This window comes from Salarias fasciatus, chromosome 23 (genome assembly GCF_902148845.1).
Source record: "Salarias fasciatus chromosome 23, fSalaFa1.1, whole genome shotgun sequence".
NCBI classification, from domain to species: domain Eukaryota; kingdom Metazoa; phylum Chordata; class Actinopteri; order Blenniiformes; family Blenniidae; genus Salarias; species Salarias fasciatus.
In genome coordinates this window covers 4,115,966-4,142,639 of record NC_043766.1, presented here as the reverse complement: position 1 = coordinate 4,142,639, position 26,674 = coordinate 4,115,966, and the positions used below count along the sequence as shown (strand labels likewise).

Below are 26,674 nucleotides of genomic sequence, written 5' to 3'. Positions count from 1 at the left end.
GCAGCACGTTCTCCAGAGGGAGGGATTACAGACCCCCATGAGGTTAATATGTGACTTTTTTGTTTTAAAATATGCAAGCCTGTGTGTGTGTGTGTGTGTGTGTGTGTGTGTGTGTGTGTGTGTGTGTGTGTGTGTGTGTGTGTGTGTGTGTGTTCTCGTATTTCTATCCTCGTTGGGGCCAAATGTCCCCACAAGGATAGCAAAACGTGGAACGACGTGCCTTGTGGGGACCTTTTTCCGGTCCTAAGTAGGAGAAACAGTGTTTTCTTGACCATGTTGTTGTTACTGAAAAAAGTAAAAGTGCAAAAACATTTCTTTAGGGTTAGGCTTTGTTGTGGTGTGGGTTAGGGTTAGGGTAAGGGTCAGGGTTAGGGGCTAGACATGAATGGGAGTCAATGGAAGGTCCCCACAAGGATAGAAATACAAGACTGAGCGTGTGTGTGTGTGTGCCCTGTCCAGCCATGTCCTGTCTTCTCCATGGCCATCACCCTGCAACTCAACATTGTGTTTATAAAATCTAAAAACACTTCATTTACAGGAATCGCTGCCTTTTTCTCATCGTATCAAACCATTTTGACCTTCTAGCAGTTTCATTTGTTGCATTTCGTTTGTCACTTGAACTTTTCGTCGTTCGGTGACGTGTTTCGGATGCCATGCAAAATTTTGGTGAAATTTTTCACCTCATAATGGAAAATAACAGATGTGAACAATAGTAAAGGTGACATAAACTATTGAGTGAATGAGAGGCTGATCGGGAGCCGCTGCAGAAGGGCCGACGTGCAGCACGTTGTCAGCAGTGATGGCTTCCAGGCCGTTTGTTTGTGTTATAAATGTCAAACCAGAGGCAGATCCTTAGGTAAAGACATTCATTGGTGACTGAAGGAGTTTTATGTGCATGTGTTAGACTGACTGTTTGCTCTTTGATGAACTGATGACTATTTCAGAATTTAAAGTGGCTTTTTCCAGTTGTCACCTTTTTGCCTTTGCACTACCAGCACAGAAGACTGATGAATTAAATGAATTTCATGATCAGCAAAGAATAACTGAAACATCATAGCTGACAATTAAAAGGTTTAACTTATTTCAGGATTCATTTGATTTGCATTATAGCTTGGTTCTTAAATGACCCTCCAGAAATGCATAATCGTGTTAAAATGAATGTCGTCGCTGTGAATTGAGTTAATAGCGATTAATTAATGTAAAGAAAAGAAATAGAACTCAGACAGTTCTGAATCTCACATGAGTGCAGTTTTTTTTCTTTCATTTCATTTTGCTTTCATTGAGAGATTGTTTTTTCAGCTCTGTTTAGTTTAGGTGAATCATGAGGATCAGATGCTTCATTCGAAGCTTGAACATGTCACAGATGTCGTCTGGTGGCTGTTGTTTTGGACGGTTCTGCTAGTCAGAAGTGAAGAATAAGTTCCTCGTCAGTGTTACAGATCCCCTGCTAACTGTTATTTAAAGTTTGGATGAGTATGATTGGTTTTCAATGGTGCTATTATTGATTTTTGAAGTAACAGAGTGTCACTGTCTACATCAAAGACAGTTTTCAAACTGAAAAAAGTCACGTAGAGCCACTTCTCTGCTTTAAAAATACACCTTAAACCAAATACTCCAACAGTGTGCTGAAGAAACCAGGACTTAGAGGGAAGAAACAACGTCCAAATATAAGGAAGAATAAAGTAACTTAATGATGCTTAGAGAGATTCAATGTCTCCATGATATTAAGTTGGTCTGCATGGCACTTTTTCTTTTAAGGCAAAACAGAGAGTAAATTTTTTCTTTTTGCTAATTTCATTCCCAATTAAGACACTCTGGTAAGGAATGCTTTACTATATGGGCTTAAATCTGCCTTGAAATGCAAAATAACAGAATTTTAATCAAGCAATTCAAAATCCATTTAATCACAATTAACTATGGAAATGTGATTAATCACAATGCAAAAAAGAAATCATTTTTAGACAGCTCTAGTTACAGTTCCATTCAAATGCATATGAAGAATCTGAATTAACGGTTCATGAAATAAACAAATTCTGCATATTTGGAAAATGTTTGAAGCAGAGCTGTAAAACAGAACCATCCTGCCAGGGGATCCAGTCCGGCTCACAGCTATTTACTAAGTTTCGTCAAGTTAATTTAATGATACCGGCACTTTTGCACCTTGAAGAATACGATTCTGTGAAATGGAATACTGACTGAGACAGTGAAAAATGCACATTTGAAATATCAGTCAGCAGCTTCAGGACATTAAGATTGGCTTATTGTTCCTAAACTGCCAATACTTTGATGTACTTTTATATGAGTGCATTTTCTACATGTACAAGTCAGCGGAGTAACTTAACTTGGTTCCTTATATCTCCTATTTCAGTTTGTATTGTGGTCAAAGACGGTTCAGCCGGGCTGGATGTTCACATCCATAGCCAGCACCCTACAGTCCGAGATCAGGTTTATAAAATTTAAACACGCCATTTAGGAATGTGTGACTTTTTCTTATTGTATTTAATCGTCATTTTCTGTTTAAGCAATTTAGCAGTTGCAATAGTGGAATTTCTTCTTAGCAGTTTTTGTCATTTTCACCTTTGCTTTGTTTTGTTCTATGACATGTTAGGAAGTAAAATTTCACTGATGTTTTTTCAATAGTAAAGATTACATAAAACGCTTATTGTTAAAGTAAGTAGTTGGCTGAAAGCCACTGAAGAGGGGCCTACGTGCAGCACGTTCTCCAGAGGGGTGGAATACAGATCCCCATATGGTTAATGGGTGACGATTTGTTTGTAGGTATGTCTGTTTGAGTGAGTGTGAGAGAGGGCTACAGACTCTATAAGGTTAATGTGTGATTTATGTGTGTGTGTATGTGTGTGTGTTTAGATATGTTTTTCTCTTTCTCTCTCCCAACATGTGCATGTGTGTGTGTGTTTGTGTGTGTGTGTCTTGTGGGTTACAGATCCCTATAGGGTTAATTTGTGACTTATAGTCTGTAACCCATTACTCACAGAGAGCAAAAAAGTTAAACGTGACTGCTTCCATTTATGTTTGTGTATGTGTGTGTGTGTGTGCGCATGTGCATGTGCATGTGGGCATGTGTGTGCATGTACGTGCATCCCGTTGTGATGGACTGCTAATCTTAGCCTGTGTTCGAGAAGCCAGAGGAGCAGGGCAGTCTGGAATCACATGTAGAAACCTTTGTAAATGTAATATCATTTCTAGGAGTTATTGAAGTCATGATGTAGAGTATTACATCATTCAGTTCCAGATAACTGTAAAGAATGTGTTTGTGCCTTTGTAGATCCACTATGATCTATAACTTGTAATGCACATGTGTAAATGACGCATGAACATGTGTAAACATTGCTGAAATGTGAAATGTGAATGTTTTGCTTTAAAGTGCTGTTTTTCAACAATAACAATTTTACATGACCAGTTTTAGTACAACAGAACAAGTATAAAATAAAGACAAAAAGCAGAAAGCAAGAAAAGCGACATTTCATGCTCTGGGTTTTCAATACATTCAGTAATCATGTTTGTTTTTGAGAAAATGTAGTGCTTGAAGTCATTATGATAAGCAAAAAGCCAGCTTTTTCCAGTGTTTGCAACATTGAGTGCCATACTTTGACATCAGGAATAAAATATTTATCAGGCAGGTAGAACTGATTATTTGCATACATTTAACAGATAGTCAGAATAACACATTCTCCCCAAAAAAGATTAATTCATACCCATTGATTCAGGGCATTCATTACAGACACTATTTCACGTCAATATCTTTCTTAAGCCTGAACTTTAGCAGAATATATTTTCTAGATCAGTTTAAAACACATTTGTTAACTTCAAACAAATACCTCTTCTTTATGGAGGAGTCAACCCCCCTTTCCACAAATCTAATATGAACCAACAGAGCGAAGCTCTAACCTCTTTTTGGAACATGACTCTCAGACAGAGTGATTGGACACTCAGAGTTCCCCTGCAGATGTTTCTGTTATAATTTAACAGGTTAGTTTGTAGACATCAAGCCTCTTTTGGCATTTAAAAAGCAGAATTACACTCCAAACATGGCCCCAAACACTCTAGTATACTATTCAGGAGATACAGGAACATTGAGCCTTTTAACAAATTCTTTATATGGGAACAAAATAATACTAAAAAGTTGATCAATCCATGTGGTGCTGCTTCGAAACCAATTTTCCATGTCAATAGATTGGCGTTTGTACAAAATACAGTTGTTTTTCCAAATCCTTAAAAAAACAAAACAAACAAATAATTAATTTCAGACGTGACGGACCAATACAAATACACACACTTTCAAAAACTACAACTAAAATAAATTATCAAAGCATTGGCTGGCTAATCGATGAGTTCAGTGAATCGGTTGACCAGGCCACGCCCCCTGTTCGGAACGAGCCGCAGCGGCCACGCCCACTGACGCGTCACCTCGCGAGCGGAAGAGGAAGGTTAAAAGACGGAGCGAGGCCGCCGTCCTGCTCGGTAGTTAGCTGCCGCTGCCCCTCAGCTGAGCGTTTCTTCACGGATATGATTGACAGAGTCAGCAGAGGTGCACACGGGCATGTCGGCGCACTCTCTCGGTTGTTATCGTAACGGGAAGAACCGCAGCATGGTCAGCGGAGAAAGAGTTTGTCACCGTCCGCACACGACAGCGAGGATGTCGTGTGCGGGATTATTGAGGATGTTATTTATTGCTTTCATTCACACGACGCGGGCAAACAAACAAGGTTTGTAACTTAGCTCGGCTGCGTTAGCCGGCGCTAACTTCCGTAGTAGACGTTTCCACGAAGTGCTGGCAGAGGGTTAGCCTTGCTTTCAGAGGAGCTTCAACTTTTACTCGGGCTAAGTCCGCTAGCGTGTCTGGGCTGAACTGTGACCGTGTGGAAGGTTTCCGAGCTCGGGGCGGGAGCCGCAGGTACTTAGCCCCCGCTGTATAATGTGGCCTCAACGGCTGACAGCGGCTGTTGGCTCCGTCCGTAGCTTGTTGTCATGTAGTCCATGTAAGGCTGAGTTGAGCTAACACTCCGAGAACCGGGAGCCGTTAATAGCGAGGCACAGCCGCTGGTTAGCATTACAGATGTGGGCTCCCGAGCCGCACTTCCTCAAACTCGGGCTCATTGTGAGGTTTGGTAAACGTGGCTGGGTCCCTTTTAATTTTCAACCCGGGCTGTTTATCCTGCGGTGTGGTGATCGTGTCAGGTCACGGTGACAAGCGGACAGTCTGCCTGTCATCCCCGTCCAGGGTAAACCCTGTCGGCTCCCAGCCGGAGCGCCTCTCCTGCTCCCTGGGACTTGTTTACTTTAGCTGCCTGCAACACGCTCCCAAACCCTGGACGAGTTCACTCCCGGTGTTCTGTACCTGCAGAACAAACTTAGTCCCTCTGCAGCAAACCCTCACAGGCCTGCATCAGCACAACTGACAGGCGTGCTCCAGAATTCACACACAAACTGGTTTTCTCAAATGCCAAAATGCATCAGGATTATGTACTTATGCATTTTGTAAACTATTGGGATGTGTTATATTTTTCAAGTAAAATGTCCTAATAAAATCTATTCAATAGTCGACTGACGTAAGTTTTTTTTTAGCTTTATTATCTGTATTTGGAGGAAAATACTGATAGAGCATCATTCTGGTGTGTGCTGATCAGGACAAACACGGCATCTTGCATCTTAGCCGTTGGGGAACTGTGATAAATACTCTATTTTCCAGTTGTTTAACCTCCAAATAGCCACCTGTTCAATGCAGAACATAAACAGATACTAACCCTCATTAGTTGAGAGGGCATAACTGCTGCTTTGTTGAAAAATGTTTGTTTTCTTGCTAAAAAAGGATCATCTTTGAATGTGTTGACTTTCTCTTTGTCTACAGAGCTTGAGTACATTGCTACTTTCACTATGTGTTGTCTGTTTGCTGGTGTATTGATGTGGAGTGGGAGGGAGACTTTGTTTTGTCTCTTGCTCTGGTCTTGGTGGGTTAGGGATGATAGTAGCTCTGTGTAGTCCCAATAGATATGGGGAAAGAAGCTAGCAGCAGTACATACCGTGTACCAATGTTTTTCCTTCAAGCTTGAGAGAGGAAAAAAAGTGGAAACACTGTTTTGTCTTCTGTACTCTCAGAAAAGCTACTTAGTGTGAGGAAAAAGTAAACTTTGTTTCCAGTTCTGTTTCTCATCCCTGCTAATCGTGTTCCTTGTGACTGATTTCTGTGTTGATTAAACAAAAAGTTTGATTTGCAGCTGACTAGTATGAGTGTGAAATCACTCTAAAGGCTAAATTCAGCACAATTTATATATAGTTTTTGTAAACATTGTTCCTGAAAATAGTGCCTTTAGAAGCCCTTTGAAGCCTTTAATCACACTCTTTTAACAAAAAAAAAGCAGGAGGGGGGTTAGATGCTGTTGAAGAACTCTGAAGTTTAGTATTTCAAAGCATGCATGGTGTAATCAGTCATGTCCCTTTTACTTGTCACAGCCTTTACTTAGCAGATTTTTTTGGGGGGTAATTGTTGTGATGAACTGTGTTATATATTCAGACGGGGTGGGATCAGTGTCTCCAGGTAAAACATGTGTCATTAGCCTGCTCGTGGCTCACTTCACTGTTCGCAGCAGCGTTCATGGTGGCTTTCAGATCAATATTCAAATTCCTGAGTTTAATGGTGTTGTGCATTGCTTCAACAGAGTCATTATATGTCATTGTTTTCTGACAGTCTACAGGCTATTTTGTTCTCATTTACTAGATCAATATACTGACTGATTGCACTGGTTTTAACTTGAGGTCTGCCACGGGCAGGGGGATTGGAGTGTTGTGGCTCTCTTTTTCCCCCCACTAGTGGGTTTTGGCTGCATTAGAGGTAAACAGTGCCATTTACATAGGAGAAAAGAAAACCCACTAATGTTTCTTGCTCCAAATAGCAAGGAGGCAAACGTTTTTGCAGACTACATCTTCACTCATTTTATGAAATGGGTCTATTAATGGGAATTGTGTTGCTGCTGGAAATCTGCTCGAGTCCTTCTTTTTAATGACATCTCATTCAGTGGCTGTACAAGCTTTTGAGACTCATAGTTAGTGTGAATCACATTGCTGTTTTAGCACTGGACATCCGATAACTCTGATGCTGTCATTACTGAAGATATGCAGTTCTGTCACAGGCCGACAACTTTTGACATCCTGAAATCGGCGTGTACACAGCAGCAGGTTGGCCAACGAGGTTACTCTGTGGGTGCTTAAACCTCTGACTTTTTTCACCAAAAGTATAGCAGAGGCTGGACACCGATCTCAGGTGCTCTGTCTGTGGTCTGCTGCAAGGGTCCAAAAGATTAAAGTTCAGAAAGGCAGTTATCTTTTGTAAGTTATATTACTGTGTGGTTCGGGAAGATATACAAACTGCTAACTGATGAGTTCTGCTTTAGAAGATTTGGGAGATGTCTTGAGCAAAAAAACAAAACAAAAAAAAAATTAACATTAAAAACATCCCACTGAGCTGTGGTTTTAACTGTTTCAAATTGAGCTACAGCACAATTAGCTGCTGTGTTAATGAGTGCAGTACATAATGTCGGTCTGTGACCTTTCTGGTGCCTCAAAAGACACTTTGCGTTGCAAATCAATAGAAGTAGGTTAACTTTGTTTGCGCAATCCCCACCCTGCAAATGAGTTTTCCTTTGGTTTGAATTTTGTCAGCTTTTTGTTAGTTACAGCTTTGAAGTTATTGTTTTGAGAACTGATAGAAATTTGACTCATGCTCCTCTTTTTGTGTTTGCAGCATTCATTCAGTCAGACACAATCCTAGAAGTTCTACATTTCGGTGAGGGAAGCCTTCTACAGGTAAGGATTTTTTTTATTGTGGCCACTGAAATGGTCTCATGACTCACCATGAACACTTACACCATCAGAGTGAGATAAAGATTAAACAAGGCTGATTACAAGTGTGTGTATAACGGTTGTGATCGACTGATGATTCATCAGTTGAAGTTTTAATTATGACTAAGTCTGTCACTTCTCTTTGCAGGCAGAATCTGACATCGACTTTAGTTTATATCATCAACAGAGGTAGGAAATGTCTTATATTTCCCCAACAATTGTTTAATATCGAATAATGTATTTGTTGCATTCTTTTTTACTGCTGTCCTTCTAAAATGAGCAACTTTGCCATGGAGAGCAGAAAACTCCAAACATGTTGTGGCTCCAGCCATGGGACCAAACGGAAGGGACTACTTTGTTGAGGTTAACATAACCGGACAGGAATTTTTACAAAGCGTCAGTTAGAATGTGTGTCTCTGAGTTGGACGCAGAGACAGTCGTGGCTTGAACTCGATGGGCTCTCTGAATGGCACTCACGTTTTCCTAGCCCTCGTAAAACATGCTGTAAGCCACAAGAGTTGTCAGGGAAACTGTTCTGTCACCTGTTGTTGGGCCAAGCCACAGCGCACCCTGCCCCCTTTGCTCGCTCCTATCTCAAAGATGTCCGCTTCGACAGTGAGAGTATTGAGCAGACGGAATAGTCTTGACGCCTGGAGTGCAGACACTCACTTGGCTCACCTGACTGGTAAAGTTGTGTTGAAAAGAAATAGATTTTGTTTTCCGCCCACCTCTACACATACAATCTTTTTTTAAATGGGGCTTACAGTAGATGGACCCTTGTCACCCATGTTTTCATATATAAAATGAAATGAACAGTCATTTTGAAGAGTGTTTACATACAGTTCTCTCAAGATAAAAGCCACTGGAGTCAAATCTCCGGGTTCAGATTAGGTTCAGAAGGTCAGAATCTGGCCAAGGAGTGACAGGTGCACCTGTCCTATTTAAACCCCTGACATTTAGGCTCCACATCTCTCTTTATCCGAGTGTGTGGGGTCATCATACTGAGGTTTAAAGACCCCTCTAAAAGCAGGTTGTGAATCTTTCAATCTGGCAATGGATGAGAAAGTTTCTGAAATGACTTGTAAATAATGACTCCAGTGAGAAGCAAAGTCTTCTGCAACCAGAACTGCTACCAAAATAACACTTTATTGGGACCTTTAGTTGACGTTTTAAGCATTTTTAAAGTTAGCCTATATAACTGATTATGTGCATAGGTCACAAAGAAATTGTTTTAATTTGACCTGCTTTTTTTTAGTGTATCATCATAGAATGTTGGATAATATCCATATATATCCATAATACAAGATGTTCAGCTGAGTTCAGCCAGTGCAGCTTTACATCATTTTGATAGCAGATAAAATAAACATTTTCTGATAATCTATTAAATGGCTAAGCTTCACTGTGGATTAAGTGCTTGATGCTGAACACATTGTATGCTGGTGAAGGCTGTTTCTTTTGGTTTCACTTAGTCCAGCAGAATATTTTCTCAGCAGGGTGATTAGTCAGTGTTTTCAGAGACCACTGTTGGACTGTGTCCATTGGGTGGAACAGCTCAACCAGGTAGGCATAGTGACCATGGTGTCAAGACTCATGAAACTTTTTGTTTTTAAAATAGTGTTTTCTATGTTTTTTTGTTTCCTGGGGGCAGACCTCTGTTTGTACAGCCAGTTCTAATCCCTGAAAGGGTTATCTGGCTAGGGCATGAAGTAACCACTCCCTCAGCGAGGTGGGTGAGGAGAGTTTGGGGGGGTTGATTTGCAGTTTGATTATTTTGTTTTCTGCTTTGGCTTTCTCTCTCTCTCTCTCTCTCTCTCTCTCTCTCTCTCTCTCTCTCTCTCTCTCTCTCTCTCTCGAGCATTTTAAGGCTTTTCAGAGCCTCTTCGCTCGTCACCTTGGGGTTTACCTCATGACGATGTGCGTGTGTTGACGACCCTCCCCCTTCCCAACTCTGAGATACTCCAATTACACACCGACATTCAACACATTAGCTCTGAAGTACAGAATGAAAAGTGTTGCAGAGTTCACAGCCAGGATCCATCTGAATCCTTAATCCCAGAAGAATTTTGTCAGTAGTTGTTATATTAATGAGAGTAGCAAGACGGGCCGAGAGATGACGGATTAAACCGCGTGAGTGAACACTGAGCGCACCCCAGGGGAAAGAAACCTATCCTATCTCTTGCAACTTCGGCTATTGGAGCGCAGAGCCGTGGCTATTGTCTGCTAGCTGTAGACGTAGGCTTGGTAGTAAATGGGTGAAATTGATCTGTCAAATTGTTTGACTCCAGGGTGTAGTTACATGTGAGGAATGGCATCAGAACAGGGACGGGGAAACAAATAATAAAAACAAAAACTCATTGTGGGATATATATTTTTGCTTTGTGTACCACATCTCACAGTGTTTCTGTATATTCGTGATAAAATGAGCATGCAACTTTCAGATGCCACTAAAGGAAGTCGGTGCCGTGTCGCATTTTTATTGGTGATGAACTTCCCTGTTGAAGGGATTTACATAAAGGCTCTCATTACACCGCTCTGTTGTGCATTACCTTCAACAATGAGGCAAGTTGAGGACAACCCCTTTTATTAAGATACCCATGTGGCCAGACAGGTTTGGTAAGATATGTGAGCATGCGGGTTGAAGATCATCATTTCGCAAAAGTTACTGGACGGATCGCTGTATTGTGTCGTCCTTTCTTCTTCTCCTCCTCTCCTCTGTCTATGGATTTTCATGAAGAGTTTACATATGGAAATACTGAGCTGTACGCGGGAGTGGTCCCCCCGGCAGTCTGACACGCTGAGAAAAAACCCTGGAATTAGACAGCTCTGTCTTCTTTTGTGTGTTTAACCTCTCCGGTTGTTTGAAATACACACAAACATGGGTAGTATTTTTTACTGGCTGCTTCTGCTGCTGTCACACCTGCCTGTCTCCTGCAGCGCGTCCCCACACCGTGGGAACTGCCGGCCTATACGATTCGAACCTCCGATGTTGGACTTTCACGAACAGTGAGTGTCATACTCCTACATTTCTTTAGGTGACGTGTGGTCTTGTTTTGGACGCTGAGCCACTCGGTGAAGTTTTTGTTCTGCATGACTTTCCTCTTTGAAGTTCCCAGTGGATCATGCAATTTGTAGTACTGTTCACGCAAAGAAAAACTTCCTCTGAGGCTACAGATGTCAAGACGTTTCAGCATTCTATGTAATGTAAAAGCAGGTCCTTGCTTCACCTGTACCAGATTTATTAGACCACATTCCAGGCTGCTACAGGGTGCACACCCAGCTTTATGGCCCATTACCAGGGTACAGATTTTGGCGTATAGGGTTGAGCTGCTGTATCATAGCTATCTCAGCTTGCTCCACAATAAACAATTCACTTTATCAGCTCTGGATGCTTTGAGGGCATGAAAATAAAACCTTGAGAAGTTGTCACCCCGTCGCTAATGTGACAGGAATGATGGGTGAGAAATAAATTGCTCTTCTCTTTAAATGAGCCCACATATAGACGCTCAGCTTCACACATGAATGGTGTTAATGATATTTAAATTGGCGTCCAAACTTTTGTTCCCCTCTCACACTGAACACGCAGTAGCATTTGTGGTTGAGCCAAGCAGACTTCCCTATTGTATTTCATGACTTTGTGGCAGAGGGGATTGTGTCAGCCCTGTTCCAGTGTATCTTCATATAACGCTGTAAAACACAGTCACCTAAGAGCTGGAGAATGAAAAGAGTTGCTTTAGGCTTTGATGAACAGTATTTAAGTAAAAGTATTGTCATTTTCATTTTGTATTAAAAACTTTGGCAGTGAAACGATCCCATTAAGCTGAGGTTTACGCTAAACCTGTTGATCAACCTTTACGACTCAGCCCATCCCCTGTTTGATATGAATCATTTTCCAGGGTTGAGTTTAATTTTTTGTTGAGTGATAGAACTGGTAATGTGCAACATCACACGCCCATAATGTCAGACCAGCTTCATGCAGAAAGTAGATTTCAAGCAGATCCGAAATGACGTTATGGTGCTGGGTTTACTCTGGTCACACCGGACATGAACATTCAACATGCTATATGTCAGAAAACGCAAACACTGTAGCAACACGTTGAAAGTTCTCTTCAATGTACTGTTGCTGTCTTTTCAAAGTGTCATCTTCCTCCTTCACAGGCCTGTCGGAATGCCAAAAATGGAGAAAGTTTATTTACATAATCCCAGCGCGGAAGAAATTAGTTTGATATCTATATCTGCAACAACAGCGCACTTCCATGCATCGTTTTTCCAGAATAGGGTAAGTACCAGTCAGTTGAAGTCTGCTCATATTAAAAAATGTGGCACCACCTTTTTTTTCTCTCCTTTTTAAACGGGTAAATGAAACGGGTCTTGATCTTGGATCATATGGCTGTGTGCTGATCTCGCCTTGTCACCAGATGTGTGTGCCTCACGCTCAGTTCTTAAAAGTCAGTGTTTTCACTCCACCAGTTGTTGTAAACACTCCCGCTAATCGGAAAACACAGAGCATTCTTTTTTTTTTTTTGTGCCATCATAGAACAAGAAACCGTCTGCATATAGACGCTGACAACCCGGGATGTGTCACCGCAGTGCCTAATCTCTGTCTAGCTGCAGTCCTGCAGCTAAATGAACAGAAAGTGTCAGGATACATTTCTGATAGATGAATTCAGCACAAGTTTGTTGCAATAGAGATGTGTCTGCAGAGTCTGTTTGGCACAGAGTGTTAGAATTCCAAAAGTGGGAGAGTAGGGGGTAACTTGTGATAGCCAGCTTGGATAAGTATCAAAACGAGTTCGGCTGCTGGTGGGTGGATGTTTCCCACAGTCTCCAGGTGCACGTAGCCAGCCTGTCCTTGGCCCTGCGCATCCCTTGCTTATCAGACGCTGTGTGATTACAATTAGTCCCGAATATCTGAAATCATTTGCCACCGAGTACAAAAAATTGCTTTTGCAGCAAATGATGAATATTTATCTCTCTCGAAACAGAAGTTACAATGAAATAAATTAAAATGGTCAACATGACGTTTCCAGGAGATGGAAATAACAAGTACGAAAGGAAATGGTTTGATTTTGAACTCATAAAGCTCTTTAACATTTTGACAGTAAAAGAGCAAACCATGTACAAAGAATGTAAACTGTGGGGAAAAATAGGGCTTTTTTTTTATCTGCAAGTTTTTAACTGGTAAATATTGGTCTGATCTAAGTTTGTCATTGTTTTCTGAGAGCGATGGGTGTGTGTTTGTCTGAAGTTGTGTCTGCTACTAATTGTGTTTGTATAATATGGCTGACACATGGGCGAGTACCTTCTTTATTTCTCTTTGAGTGGGAAAGCCTATTCAGGGGCCGACTGAACTGACACACCATGTACTTGCTCAAGGGAACGTTTTCTGCAGGTTGTGTCTGTATGGTGTCGGGTCATGTGTTGAGAACAGCTCTGTGGTTGTGAAAACATGGACCAAGCAGCAATGCAGCGCGCAGAGTTACGGTTTTACTCTATTACTAACATTGTTGTGGACGTCTTATGAACACAAGCATATTTTATTAACTTGTGTATTTGGTGGAGCTGTTAGAGTGAATTTAATACTCATTAAGATAAATCATCTTATTTTCTCTTAACATATTGTCTGTTCTATATATCATAATACATCCTACGCTAAATCCTTTGAAATGTAGCGCTTAGTTTTAGAACAGACTACGGAGATTAACAAGGTTCAGGGAGCTATTGCACTTCCTTATACTTGTAAGTATTAGAATAACTACTCTGATGATGTGAGATTATGATCTGCACACACACTCTGTAGGATGGAAACTGCCGGTGTGGTTTTTGAGTTGACCTAAGGCTAGTTTGTCACAGGATGTGTGAAGAACAGCTTTCTTTTTTTTTAAATTTAATTAAGCATGCACAAGTTCCTATCTTCAGGGGAGATTTGTATTCTTATTACTGGCTAGTTTGTTTTTATATTTGGAAAAACAGAGAAAAGTTGTTTTTTTTCCCCTCAGTTTATTCTTTTGATATCTAAAACTATCAAGCTCCTGTTTTGAGGACTAAAGCTGCAAACTATATTATATGTTAAATCTGTTTGTGACGAATCGTCGTGTAATTTCTCATCCTCCAAACAGTTTTGCTATTATTTTGCTTAAAAATCATGTTCCAGCTGTGTGCTTGATGGTGAAATATTGAATTTTATGGGTTTTTTTTGTTCTGTTCTTCATCATTTATTCTGCCAGTGTATTGCCGTGCTTGCCAGTGTGGATGCACTGGTTGTGTGGGAACCCCAAAGTTCATGTCCAGGACTTTGAAAACAAAATTCGTCGAGCTCATTACTCAGTTTGCCCTTGTGTGATTTAGTTTGTGGCAGACGGAGCATGAAGGGAATGCCTGCTGATACGAAGTGTTTTCAAGTAGCAAGAAATAGATTATCTTGTAGTCTGATCAATAGTGAAACATTTGGTGTGAAAATGTGCAAACGCATGCGAATGTATTTCAACTTCTTCTTTCACTTGTGGAGCATAAAGTGTGACAGAATTATTTTATTTTGCAGAAAGTCCAACAGCTTGTGAAAAATGCACTTTAGAATTATGATTTCATGATCACAATTCTTATTCAGCGCTTGAATCGTCATGATACATGAGGGTGTACAGTACGGTGCTACCACAGACGAATGGTTTTGTCACACACAGACACATTTCAGACACAAACTATGTTGAATTTTCTGGGCACCTCAATGCAGTATTGTCAGTCATTACAACTTCAGTACCCACATTTTCTGACAGTGCTTGATTGAAAATTTTGACTTTTGTTTTGAAAAATCACTTTACCCATTGAATTGGATTCATGGATTTGAAGAAAGAGCACAGTCTCCTCTCTTCTCTCTCTTTTGTGCATTATGTAAGCGCGCTCTGCCTATAAGCATAAACTGTACATTTGCGAGCTTCTGCTTTTGTCGTATGCTCATGGAACTGTGAATGTTGCGGAAGTATTTTAGTGGAACGTGCTGCAAAAAAAAAAAAACTTTAAACAACCCCTGATTCAGACCACTGCCACCACCAAAATGTCAAAGCTGCCATGGAGCTGTGATGTTGTCACAGCAGAGGCCTCCTAGAGCCAGGTGATGAATGTAAGCGTTGAGATCGTTTTAGGTTATTATCCGAACCGTTTGTAGTTCAGGAAGTGCAACTAACCGCCGACATCTGCTCTGTTTGAAGTGTTTGCCGTACCACCTTTAACCCGTTTCATCTCCTCCCTTTTTTTTTTTTTTGAAATTCTTTTTAACAGATAATTCCACCAGGAGGGAACACGTCATTTGATGTTGTGTTTCTCGCACGAGTAGTTGGGAATGTAGAAAACACTTTATTTATTAATACATCACATCATGGAGTGTTTACGTACCAGGTACAGAACTTTTTTTTTCCTCCACGTGCAAGTCGAGTTTGTAATGGCCGCAAGATGTAGCTAAAATTGCTTTTCTTACCATGAAGGTTTTTGGGGTCGGCATTCCAAACCCATACAGACTGCGGCCCTTCATAGGAGCCCGAGTCCCAGTAAACAGCAGCTTCTCTCCTCTGATAAACATCCACAATCCCTTCAGTGAGCCACTGCAGGTACTGTGAGCGTCAGTCACACTCTTGACAGCTACTTCTGCATGTTGTAGGTTAATTTGTGTTCCATCTCCGTGCCACGACTCTAGGTTGTTGAGATGTACTCGAGCGGTGGGGATCTGCATCTGGAGCTTCCTACGGGCCAGCAAGGAGGCACTGGAAAGTTATGGGTAAGCTCTAGTCGGATTTTGTGAATAAAAGGGGCTTATTGTCCTTGAGGCATCCACATCGAATAATAAAAGCCCAATAAATCCCCTTTAAGTATTAAAATAGGCTTCCTGTTCACCCCTTTTGACCCTCCCTCTCCAGGAGATTCCTCCCTTTGAAACGAAGGGGGTGATGAGAGCCAGTTTCTCATCGAGAGATGTCGACAACCACACAGCTTTCATCAGAATCAAAACCAACGCTCCCAACGAGGACCAGTTCATCATCCTCCCGGTGGAGGTGGAGGTCACATCAGGTGTGCTGTCAAACCTCACCGATGCATATTCTCAACTGACCAGCTGACGTGATTCAATTGTTTTGAGACACTCAACCCTGGCAGCACATTTTGATTTTCCACTTTTCCAACACTCATGCTTGTTCACAGCTCCTGGCATATACTCGTCAACAGAGATGCTCGACTTCGGTACTCTTCGATCGCAAGGTAGGAAGTTTCAGAAGAAGAAGCCACATTTTGATGCCTTCAATGTCTGATACGTAATCCCTCTGGGCCTTGTTTTGATTCTCTCTCCCGTCTTCGCCACAGATCGTCCCAAGCTCCTGAATCTGCACCTTTTGAATTCTGGAATGAAAGACGTTCCAATTACGGTACGGAGAGTACGCTTGACTTTCAAATGCTAGCGTCACACAGTCGTCGCATAATATCGCGTCACTCTTTGTGCTGTTTTTCAGAGTGTACGCACAACACCATCAAATGAAGCAGTGACAGTAGACTTCAAAGCAGTTACACTCAAAGCCGGAGAGAGCAGATATACCAAAGTCGCAAGCATAAGTTTTGATGGTGAGTTTGTTTTTATAATTCTTGTGGTCTATTGTTCAATATTTACTAAACACAAAATTGTGCGAAATCTTGAAAGTATAAATGTTGTGGATTCTGTTGAGCAGTAACACATGGTTTGGATTTAAATTACATCTGCCTAAAGTGTCTAAGAGAAGCCATTTTGATTTGACAGAGTGAAGTGGTTTTCAAAAAGACTCCGTTTTTATACTTAAAAGATTTTAATCATGCTCATTCTCCTATTTTTATCCTGCGATGTCCTCAATGCTTGCTGTTTCACTATTGCACAACTTCCTGTTGCGGGGGGGCCTTGTGCCCTTTTGCAGCACTTTTATCTGATCTTTTCATCTTGTTTTTCTGCTGCAGCTTCAAAGGCAAGACGACCGTATCAGTTCTCTGGTAAAATAACAGTAAAGGCAAAAGAGAAGACGTATTCCAAGCTTGAAATCCCGTACCAGGCGGAGGTTTTGGAAGGGTGAGCGGTTGCATGGATGTGCATTGATTGACGGCTGCTCTTGTCTGAGACTGTATGGGGCTTGACTAATGTGCATAATTTTCTCTTGTGACAGCTACCTGGGCTTTGACCACACAGCAACCCTGTTTCACATCAGGGACAGTCCCGTGGACCCGGTGGACCGGCCCATCTTCCTCACCAACGCCTTCCACTTTGCCATCTGCATACACAACGTGTCGCTGCCAGAAGAGGCCAAAACGATGTTCAACGTGAGCAAACTGACGTTACCAGAGGTCAAGTTGAAGTCAAACACAGCCTGAAAGCAACAAAGTGACTGAGTTGAAGTTTGATTTTGTGTTTTAGGTGCAGAACTTCAGTACTCCCATCCTCATCCCTCCGCACGAGTCGCGCTACATCTTCTCCCTCCTCTTCCGGCCCGTCCGACCGTCCATTCACATCGACAGCAACATCCTGCTCATCACCAACGCATCCAAGTTCCACCTGCCGGTCCGTGCCTACACTGGCTTCTTGGAGGTACGGAGTGAGAACATCTTAAAACTGCTAACACTGAGCTGAGCTTATAGATTTTCACTGTTTATATCCTCAGGTAAAACCTCAGTATGGTTTTATTAACTCTAATTCTATATGGTTCGCGCATCAAATTTTTTTGCAATAATTATTTTTGGAAAAACAAGGTCGGTGTGGCTCTTCAGCCATTTTTACACACATTTAAGGATGGCAAATAAATTTGGCTAAAGACACTCACCAGTCTGTTGGTCTAAATGGTTAAACAAAGCAATGTGTATGACATTTTGCTCATGTTTTGGTTTTTAAAAGGAAAGCCCTTGTTTCAAGGTGAAATCACCCGAGTTTGAAGCACCGTGGAATACAGTCCTTGTTTATGACTTTCTGCTCTGGTAGAGACAGAACTCAGTCAAAACAACGTTTCATTTTGTAAAAACATAAGGAAAATCTCTCCAAAGTAGTAAATATTATCATTCTAACTGCATTTTAACAAGGTGTCCCAGGCTGATAGGCAGTAGTGGGCGAACTGGGTGTTTTTTGTTGAAGATGTCCGGCGTTGTACAAGAAGTTTCTAAGGACGAGCAGTTCACAGGCTGGAGAAGAATGATTGAAATTCCTGGCAGCACAAACACCATGACAATGAAGGAAATTTAATCTCCATTTGTAACAGAATGTTTTCAAACACATGAATTTATGTTTCTGGTTTTAATATTATTTTAAAAGTTACCAAGTCTGTTGTGTTTCACAATTTTATAGCAAGTTACAGGAATGAGGAATGTAGCATCTGTGCTCTGGTAGTAGATTTAATAGTTTAATTGGTGCACACCACAGCTAACAGCTAGTTAGTGTTTCAGAGTTGATCTGCGACTCAGGCTTGTTTCAGAATGGCGCTCACACAGTTGTCAGACCTATGGGGAAAAAAAAGAAAAGAAACACTTGGGTAGGTTTGGATAGTAATTCTGGTTTTGTGTTTTTCTTACAGCCCCTGGTCTTGCCTCCCAGTCTGAAGGAAAACCTCCTCGACTTCGGTGTCCGCAGTGCAACAGACACCAGCAACATCATATTTGTGGTGGTCAACAGTAACCCCATAGAGGTGAGAAGGCACGCCGGCTTTAAAACACGTGATGTTTTAAAGGTACAAACTTTATTGGTGATTTAGAAGAAAGTCCCTCAGCACAGATCACAATCGTGCACTCGTCACTGTTTTTTGTTTCCCAATATAGCACTCAACTAGTTGAGTAAGGTGTTGCTTACTCATTCCTTTGTCAGTGCTGACGTGTGCTTTTAAAACAGTTTGAGCACAGCTTAATCATAATGCAACTGAAGTTTTTTATTGTGCTGTATTTACTTATGATAGACTGGCTGAACATTGTGTGACTTCTACTATTACTTTATTCACAAAGCACAAAGACTGCTTGTCCTGGGGGAATGATACACTTTAGTGTTTTCTGTCCTCCAGCTGGAGATTAAGTCCTGGCTGGTCACTGGGGACAGTCTCTCCATGGAGCTGCTGAAGACAGAGAAAGGAAACACGACAGTCGCCCTGAGTCGCATGCGAGAACTGCAGAACACGTCAGCTTCCCATCACAAAACGGTAATATAGCCACGGCCTCTTGCCTGAGCTCACCGGGGGACACGTTTTATATTATTGTTCACAGTGTTATGATACGTAATGACAGAAACACAAAGCTGATTACCAACTGTCTTTCAGTGTTGACTGTGCGAAAAAGTTTATACTCAATTAGTCTGATCATTTCATTTCATTTACGATCAAATGTTAAGATAATTTCTTATGCTCTTTCTAGCTTTTGTTTTTATGCCTCATCCCAGGTTCAGCGTCATTCATTAGTGTCACTTTGTTGAGATTGCATTGCATATCCACACTTCAGTTGATGAGAGTGTATTTACTCTCTTTACAAGTTCAATCATGAAAGTGGATCATTGGATATCCTGAAGTTTTGTGTGAAGCATGGGAAACCGCTCTCTTCGTCATGTTTGTTTTACCAAAGAAAGCCATAAAGATAACTACTTAATTTAGGTCAATAATACCTATTTGTTATCTTGCTCGCTGCATTGCTCTAGAGGTTAAGTCATTGTCTGAACGGAGACTTGAAATGGCCACAGAGATCAGCGGCAGCTTTCAACCTCTCCAAACAAAAAGCTGCTGTCAAACATTGAACAAGTGATTCGACGCTGGGCTGGGTGCTGCTTCGGCTCATTACCCGTTTCCCACCTAACTAAACACCCAGCCCGCGTGAAGTAGGTCACGCATGTGTTTGTGAGTGACTTTAAAAGTTAATAATTGCAGCGGATAGTTGGTGTGAGGACTTTTGAAGTTAAGAGAGGGGAGTTGAATGGACCAACACCCTCATAAAAGCCTGGTCAAAAGGTTCGTCTCCTGCCAACATAGCCTTGTTTAGCTCAGTAATAGTACGTGAAGATTTTTATTAGAAGTGTCATAATGAACCTGAAGTTTGGTTTATTGTTGGACTGATTTGTATTTATTGTTTTGTTTAAACATGATTTTTTTTTATTATGTTTTTAAGTGTTTTATCACTGAGGTTCTTTCATGCTGCTGTTATGCAATAGTGTCCATAAAAGTTTAGTGCAGGAACTGTAGACAGAGATTGAGGCCTTAACTCAGCACATTTTAATTATCTCTGTTGTTGTTTTATTCATGTCAGCAGAAATGGCCATTTAAAAAAAAACAGTAATACTCTGAGAAAACTCAGAAATGTTTGCGAAAACCTTTGGAAATTATTAGTTGTAAAATATGTTCTTTAATTGGTTTTAATGTTTTGTGGACTTGCAGCGCACTGGGAGCACTGTGTGGTTTAGTGAGAGACCTGCTGTAAAACCCAGGCTGTAGCTCCTCCATAAACACTCAGGCCGCCCCGCGGCGTGACAGGAAGGGCTCCAATACAGCGCCACATATTAAAGATTCACTAAACTAGAATTGTTTGCACGTGAAAGAAGGTGCTACATCAAAGCTTTTCTTGAGGTTTTGGTTGACAATATGAAATGAAGATTTTCCCTAATAAATAAAACAAGTAGTTGACTTTCATCCAGATATTTGTTCTGCATCAGAGCTATTTTTAATGTGCATATGCCTCTGTATGATGCAGACTGCAGCAGAAGTACAACGTGCTGCAGATTAGATAACTGAGCTCTGTGTTTTGAGAACATTTAAAAGTGAATAACAAACCTTGGTTGGTTGTTTTCTAATTGAAATGTGTTTGACCATGAAACCAGCTATTTAAGCTCACTGGCCTGTCTCGGGATGCAGCAGAGGCTCTGTGTGTTCGTGGGGATAATTCTCTTACGTCCTTGTTGCGTTGAATTAGGCTCTTTGGAGCTGCAGCATCGGATGCTTTCCTCAGTTAGTGATTCTGTTGCTTAAACAAATCAGCAGTAAACATCAGTGAGAGAGAACTCATGTATATCATGAATATAAAAACCTTGTTCCAGGTTCGTGGAATTGATGGCAGCAATGTTACAATGGCTATACTTCAGTTATCTGCAGGTTTCCTGTGACCTCTGTGCTCTGAGCAGGAGCGAAGCCAGTTTTCATTCACGCTTGTGCTTCGCACCCACAGGTGATTTTAGGGTCGGGTTATTATGCAGCCTTCAGAGTGACGCTGGTGGCCAAAGCGCTGGAGGGCATGTACGACGGAGCCATACATATCACCACCGATTACGAGGTCGGTATCGTCCGGTTTTAGACAGGAGCCGCCAAACTGCTTCAAGTCTAATGTTGGTTTCTCTCTAACTTCCAGATACTGACGATCCCAGTGAACGCTCTGATCGCAGTGGGGACTTTAAACAGCTCTCCCAAGCACATCGTATTGCCACCTTCGTTTCCGGTACGTAACCTCAACCCAGAAACATAATTTCACACCAGTTCTGCCCCGTGGTAGAGGAAGTGAAGTTTCTGAGGAACTTCCTGTAACAAACCTGAGGTGTTATATTTCACTGCCAGTCTTTATGTGTGTATATATTTTCTTCTTCTTCTTCAGGGGAAAGTCGTTCACCAAAGTTTCAGCATCCAGAGCTCCTTCACACAGAAAGTGAGGCTCCAGCAAATCCGCTCGCTCACAGAGGACATTCGGTTCTATTACAAACGGCTCCGCAACAACAAGGATGAGCTGGAGCCTCGTCGTAAATCAAAAGTAGGAAGTCTTCATGAGGGGGAGGAGGGGAAAAAAAAAAAATTTGTTCTTAGGGACGCACACTTAATTTTATTTCTCCATGTTTTCCAGGTGGCAAATATTTATTTTGACGCCGGTTTGCAGTGTGGTGATCACTGCTACGTGGGCCTGCCATTTGTGCTTAAATGTAAGTGTATTTGGTTTATTCTGTTTTTGTGCTTGTGACATTCAGGTGTCGCCTGACTGAAGCCCCATTCTGACTGGATTGATCTGCCTCCAGAGAATGACTCTGAATCACATATCACACAGAATATTACAGACCTGGCTTATTTCAACCCCCAGTAGAGTGGCGATTACTGCTGATACCATTTGCTTGTTGTTAAAACTGACCCCACTCACTGGACCATGACATTCCAATAATATTTACTATTACAGAACACAGAACTGCAACAATTACTCCCACTGGGACCATTCTGATGACATGTCCAGGACAAAACTGAAACCTTGTTTGTTGGCTGATACTGGACTTTCAGTTTTAAGATGAGTTCATCTGAAACCAATAACATACTGAAAACCCAAAGACAGCTTTAAGACAAACTCTGCCATCTGTTGGTTCTTGTCATTTCCTGCCACCGTGGAACGAGTGTTATTACTGGAAAGCCTTAATTGTTCTTTGCCTGACGGTGAAAATGCCTTTGGTGACTTCAACACACCTGGTCTACCGCAGATTAATTCAGGCAGCAATCAGTTAAATCTTAGTACAGCCCAGTTGATAGTTCGCTCCCGACCATTCCTTGTACTGTTAGTTCCATCCGAATGGGGTTTGCATGTCAGAATTGGTGCATTAAATATGCTCCTTTGTAATCCCCAGCGGAGTCCAAACCTCACGGGCTGGCGTTACAGGAGGACATCTGGGATGCTGACGTAGACCTTCACCAAAAACTCCTCAGACGATGGAAAGAGCTGAATCATCTCTCAGGACATAAGTGAGCCCCGCAGAAATTAGTCGAGCTGTTTGTTTCCCATTGTCTGACCCTCTGCAGGACCTGACCAGATTTCGTCTCGCTGCAGGGTTGAAGCAGTCTTTGAAGTCAACACAGACCTACAGAAAAATGTGCAAGCTCAAGTAACGGCGCACTTGATGTGGCCTTCTTTGGTCAACTCTTCCCAGCGAATCACATTTCCTCTAACCAACACTAACAGCTCTTCGGTGAGTAGGAAGCGTCTATTTGTCCCGTTAACATCGTCACAATCACCTCGGTTTGAGCTCTTCAGCACCGAGACAAACCTGGGCACTTGTTGACGTGAAGTTGGGACTGTAGTAAACATGGTGCCGACAGTACTGTTACAACAGAAGCAACCATTTTCTCAGGCTGGCAATCTTAAGAATCATGAAAGTGCAGCATTTAATGTGACATGGAAATGGGAAATCACAGCACATAGCTGGTCTCTGTTAGTCCGTCTACAACACTCATGGTTTTATTCACACAGCTGCTGGTTGAAATGTGATAGTAAGCATCCCAGTATAATCACATTTAAACAATATACTTTACATTGAATGCATTAATTTTACAATGCAGTTTATTTTTATTGATGTAGAATGTGTGAATATATTTGCTATAAAGTAGTAAATGTATACATTTCACTGTTCAACTTGCACACATGCTATAATCTATGGAGAAATCGCAGCAGTTGTCCACTCTAACTGGCTGTGGTGTGATTGTAGGATGAGGAGGTAGTTCTTCAGAACCCCGCAGACGTCCCGGTCTACGTCCAGGTTCTCCCCCTGGCTCTTTTGCCCAATCCTTCGGTCTTTTCTGGAAAGCTAGCTGACAGGTGGGGAATCGGAGCATGTTCATTTCTCTGCTTTCCGTCTTAACTTACTTCCACTGAATCTACCTGTTCTGATCTCTCAGGTTGCCATTGGGAAATTTGTCAAATATCAACATTGACCCAGCCACACTGGAGTTCCAGGTCCACAGAAATCAGGTGAGTGAATCGCAATTGATGTCAGTCGCTTGGGAATTCAGGGAATTGGTGCTGATCTAATCGGTCCTCCTGCTCGTGATTGAGGCAGCACGATGTGGAAGCTGTTTGTGTCTGACAGAGCCTCCTATTGTTTGGCAGACAACTCTGTTAAAGACCAGCGCAGGTTTCACAGAGGGTTCAACCAGACCTTTTGTGTACAACCTCCTCCTGCTGCCAGGAGAGGTCAAGTCCTTCAGCGTGCGCTTCACTCCTGTCAGCAACCACAGCGTCTCCTCCCTCCTCATCGTCAGGTAGCCCCACCGTCCAGCTCTTCCAACGCAGCAGTCCCCACCTGAAATATGCATGTGTTTGCTGAAACTCCGTGCTTTTTATGTGTGAAGAAATAACCTGACGGTGATCGACACCATCGTGCTTCACGGTCGAGGTACGACCGAGAGTCTGAAGGTGGCCGGGAAGCCGCCGGGACAAGGCAGCTCTCTGAGGTTCAAGATGACTGAGGCCCTGCTGAAAGACTGCGCAGAGAGTGAGTCTGCCACTGGATCACATTTTCAAGCCCTCTCACTCAACTTGCATTCTTAGCATGCGCTAGAATTCGTTTTGTTATTCCACAACCTGGAAAGAAACTCGAATATCTGGAGCGACCCGCAAATCAGGTCCCACCAACATGGAGTAGCACAGTTTGTTCACAATGCACCTGAAGTATTGTGGGATTAGTTTATTTATTCACTTTACTGAAGGAAAAATAGCTCTCATAGATTTGTGACAATGTCATTTTTTATTCAAGAAAAGTAGCGATAAGAAGCATGTGAAAAGTGGGAGAGGGTCACATATTTGTAGGATATTACTGACGTGAGGCCGTTTCTTTCCAGCACATGCAGTATCTTGTGATACAAAGTATTGTTTGGTGAACAGACCTTGACTTTGCCAACTACACTAGAAGAACAACGGAAAACCAAGTCCCATGCACTTCCGTTTGTAATTATTTTCAGTGCCTGTGTTCTCGGGGTTAGTGACAGGGTGAGAGTAATACAAGAAAGGTAATGACTGGCTGATTGTCCAGCCAGTGAGATGCTGAATTCTTATATGCTTTTGAAAACAGATATAGAAAGTAAGAATGATGCTGCCTAAAGCAGAAGGATCCAATTCTATAATTATGTATAACACAATGAAGTCAAACACACTTCCGTTCTGAAATGACTTCGTACAGGGTTCATTTCAACATTTGTTTTTACATGCATTCCAATGTCTCCCGCCAAAACCGTCAGTTGAGATTCTAACCTGAAGTTATCATTCCATGTCTTTCAGAAACAAAAGTCAAAGAGCCAAACTTCACCCTCAAAAGGACCTTCAGAGTGGAGAACACGGGGCTGCTTCCCATCACCATTAAATCAGCAGAAATCAACGGGCAGCCGTGTGAAGGATACGGATTCAAAGTTCTCAACTGTCAAGAATTTGCACTTAAGCCAAACACTTCGAAAGACCTCATCATACTGTAAGCAAACCAACTCCCGCTTTTCTTCATCCTTGAGCGAGGAACTGCGTTGCGTGTGTGTGCGCTTGCGTGTGCTCATGTGTGTTAGTTCTCCCCATCACCCCACAGCTTCTATTAATACTTGCTCTGGGCCCCTCAGACTGAGGAAGCCTTCAGTCAGAAGATGAATCGCCTCTCTGTCTCTGCAGCTTCTGCTCCTTGGTCTCTGCTTTCTTTTCTTTTCTTTTTTTTTTTTTCAGCCTGATCTGAACGTTTTAATCACCTCTTCTGCTTCGAACATGCACATATGCCCTCTCAGTGCACTTACTGACTCATTTCAGGCAGTAGTAAAGGTTTACGTCAATGTTTTGCTGCAGTCAAGTTTTACTCACAAGTCCCTGGAAATGAAATGACTGAAATTCTGTCTCCTCCCTTGTGGATCAGCGCGTTGTCATGACTGTCGTTGCATATCCCAGCCACACAGACCTCACTCACTGGCTGCACAGGTGTCCATTGACTCCTTAAAGTTGTGAATTCACTTGTTGGCCTTATAAGCGGGGCTGTGTAACTTCGGAAGGGAGAACGTAACCTCTTTGTTCACCTACTGTTTAAATGCACGCCAGTGTATTACGCGGCTGTTAATGTTGATATCTCTAGTGTCGACTCGGTTGCAGCATTGCATGCAGCCCAGTCGACCTTTGACCACAGGTGAGATTAAAAGCAGTGGCTCAGGGAACTCCTTTGAACCCTCGGCGGAGTGAGTTCAGGAGAATCTCATTTTATGTAGAGCCTTTTGTGTTATGTTATGTGGCTTTCCCTGTAAAACCGTGTTCTATTAGGACACTGTCGTTTTATCAGGAACATTACCAGAAACACACAAGCTTCAAGCCTCTGTCTTAAGGAAACAGTGGAAACCAGTTCTCCTCTAAATGCATTTCAGTCAGATTGGTTCACTGGGTGCACGGTTCAGGAAGCTGTGCATGTGTCCTCCTGCAGCTTTGGGACCAAAGTGGAGCTCTCACCTAAGTTTAGTGCAAATTTATTCTGGTAATTGAAGGAATATACTTTTATTTATTCTGTAGAGCAACAGCAACTCTAAAATTAAAGCCCGGTCTTTTTTGTAAATCAAATTTAGTGGAAAAAAATGTAGTGAATAAAAAATAAACGCACAAAAATGACAAAAATTTCTTGGTAATTGTGAGCAACACGCCTAAAATAACCTTAAGCTCAAATAACAAAGATTGCAGCTAAAATAATAAACTGAATTTAATGACTCCTGCTTTAAAAAAAAAAAACTGTCACACTGGTGCTTTTCTTACCAAGACAGATGAAGTGAGAAACCTCACAGCCTGATTTGAAAACCAGCAGCGAGTAGCTGAGAAAACGTGTGTGTGAGTGTGGCTCAGACACACTCGGAGCCACACCCGGCTGCACTGACACAACTCCCGCTCTGGATGAGCTCACCTGCTGCAAACAGCTGGCAGTTCAGGTTGAAAGGCTGCATGCTAGTGGAAAATCACAACATGCCAACCAACGAGAGCAGGGAGCTGATTCAGGTGTGTGTGTGTGTGTGTGCGTGTGCGTGTGCGTGCGTGTGGGGTTTTTTTTCTCCCTGTCATGGAGGTGTGGCGTAGT

At 42.0% G+C, this 26,674-nt stretch overlaps 1 protein-coding gene across 1 annotated transcript in view; it reads left to right on the top strand.

Moving 5' to 3' along the window:
- Positions 1-4,452: 4,452 nt before the first annotated feature.
- Positions 4,453-26,674, top strand: part of tmem131 (transmembrane protein 131) — a 29,024-nt gene continuing 6,802 nt past the window's right edge. The window contains exons 1-28 of the mRNA XM_030082990.1: positions 4,453-4,727; positions 7,760-7,821; positions 8,006-8,046; positions 10,792-10,860; positions 12,013-12,133; positions 15,130-15,246; positions 15,333-15,455; positions 15,542-15,622; positions 15,762-15,912; positions 16,042-16,098; positions 16,201-16,262; positions 16,347-16,455; positions 16,819-16,927; positions 17,022-17,175; positions 17,270-17,440; positions 18,414-18,524; positions 18,891-19,025; positions 21,028-21,132; positions 21,208-21,294; positions 21,448-21,600; positions 21,691-21,766; positions 22,451-22,565; positions 22,651-22,789; positions 23,306-23,415; positions 23,496-23,568; positions 23,707-23,858; positions 23,949-24,091; positions 24,874-25,060. Of these exons, the coding sequence (XP_029938850.1) occupies positions 4,562-4,727; positions 7,760-7,821; positions 8,006-8,046; positions 10,792-10,860; positions 12,013-12,133; positions 15,130-15,246; positions 15,333-15,455; positions 15,542-15,622; positions 15,762-15,912; positions 16,042-16,098; positions 16,201-16,262; positions 16,347-16,455; positions 16,819-16,927; positions 17,022-17,175; positions 17,270-17,440; positions 18,414-18,524; positions 18,891-19,025; positions 21,028-21,132; positions 21,208-21,294; positions 21,448-21,600; positions 21,691-21,766; positions 22,451-22,565; positions 22,651-22,789; positions 23,306-23,415; positions 23,496-23,568; positions 23,707-23,858; positions 23,949-24,091; positions 24,874-25,060 (3,179 nt within the window). The 5' untranslated portion in view covers positions 4,453-4,561. The remainder of the gene's footprint in view (positions 4,728-7,759; positions 7,822-8,005; positions 8,047-10,791; positions 10,861-12,012; positions 12,134-15,129; positions 15,247-15,332; positions 15,456-15,541; positions 15,623-15,761; positions 15,913-16,041; positions 16,099-16,200; positions 16,263-16,346; positions 16,456-16,818; positions 16,928-17,021; positions 17,176-17,269; positions 17,441-18,413; positions 18,525-18,890; positions 19,026-21,027; positions 21,133-21,207; positions 21,295-21,447; positions 21,601-21,690; positions 21,767-22,450; positions 22,566-22,650; positions 22,790-23,305; positions 23,416-23,495; positions 23,569-23,706; positions 23,859-23,948; positions 24,092-24,873; positions 25,061-26,674) is intronic.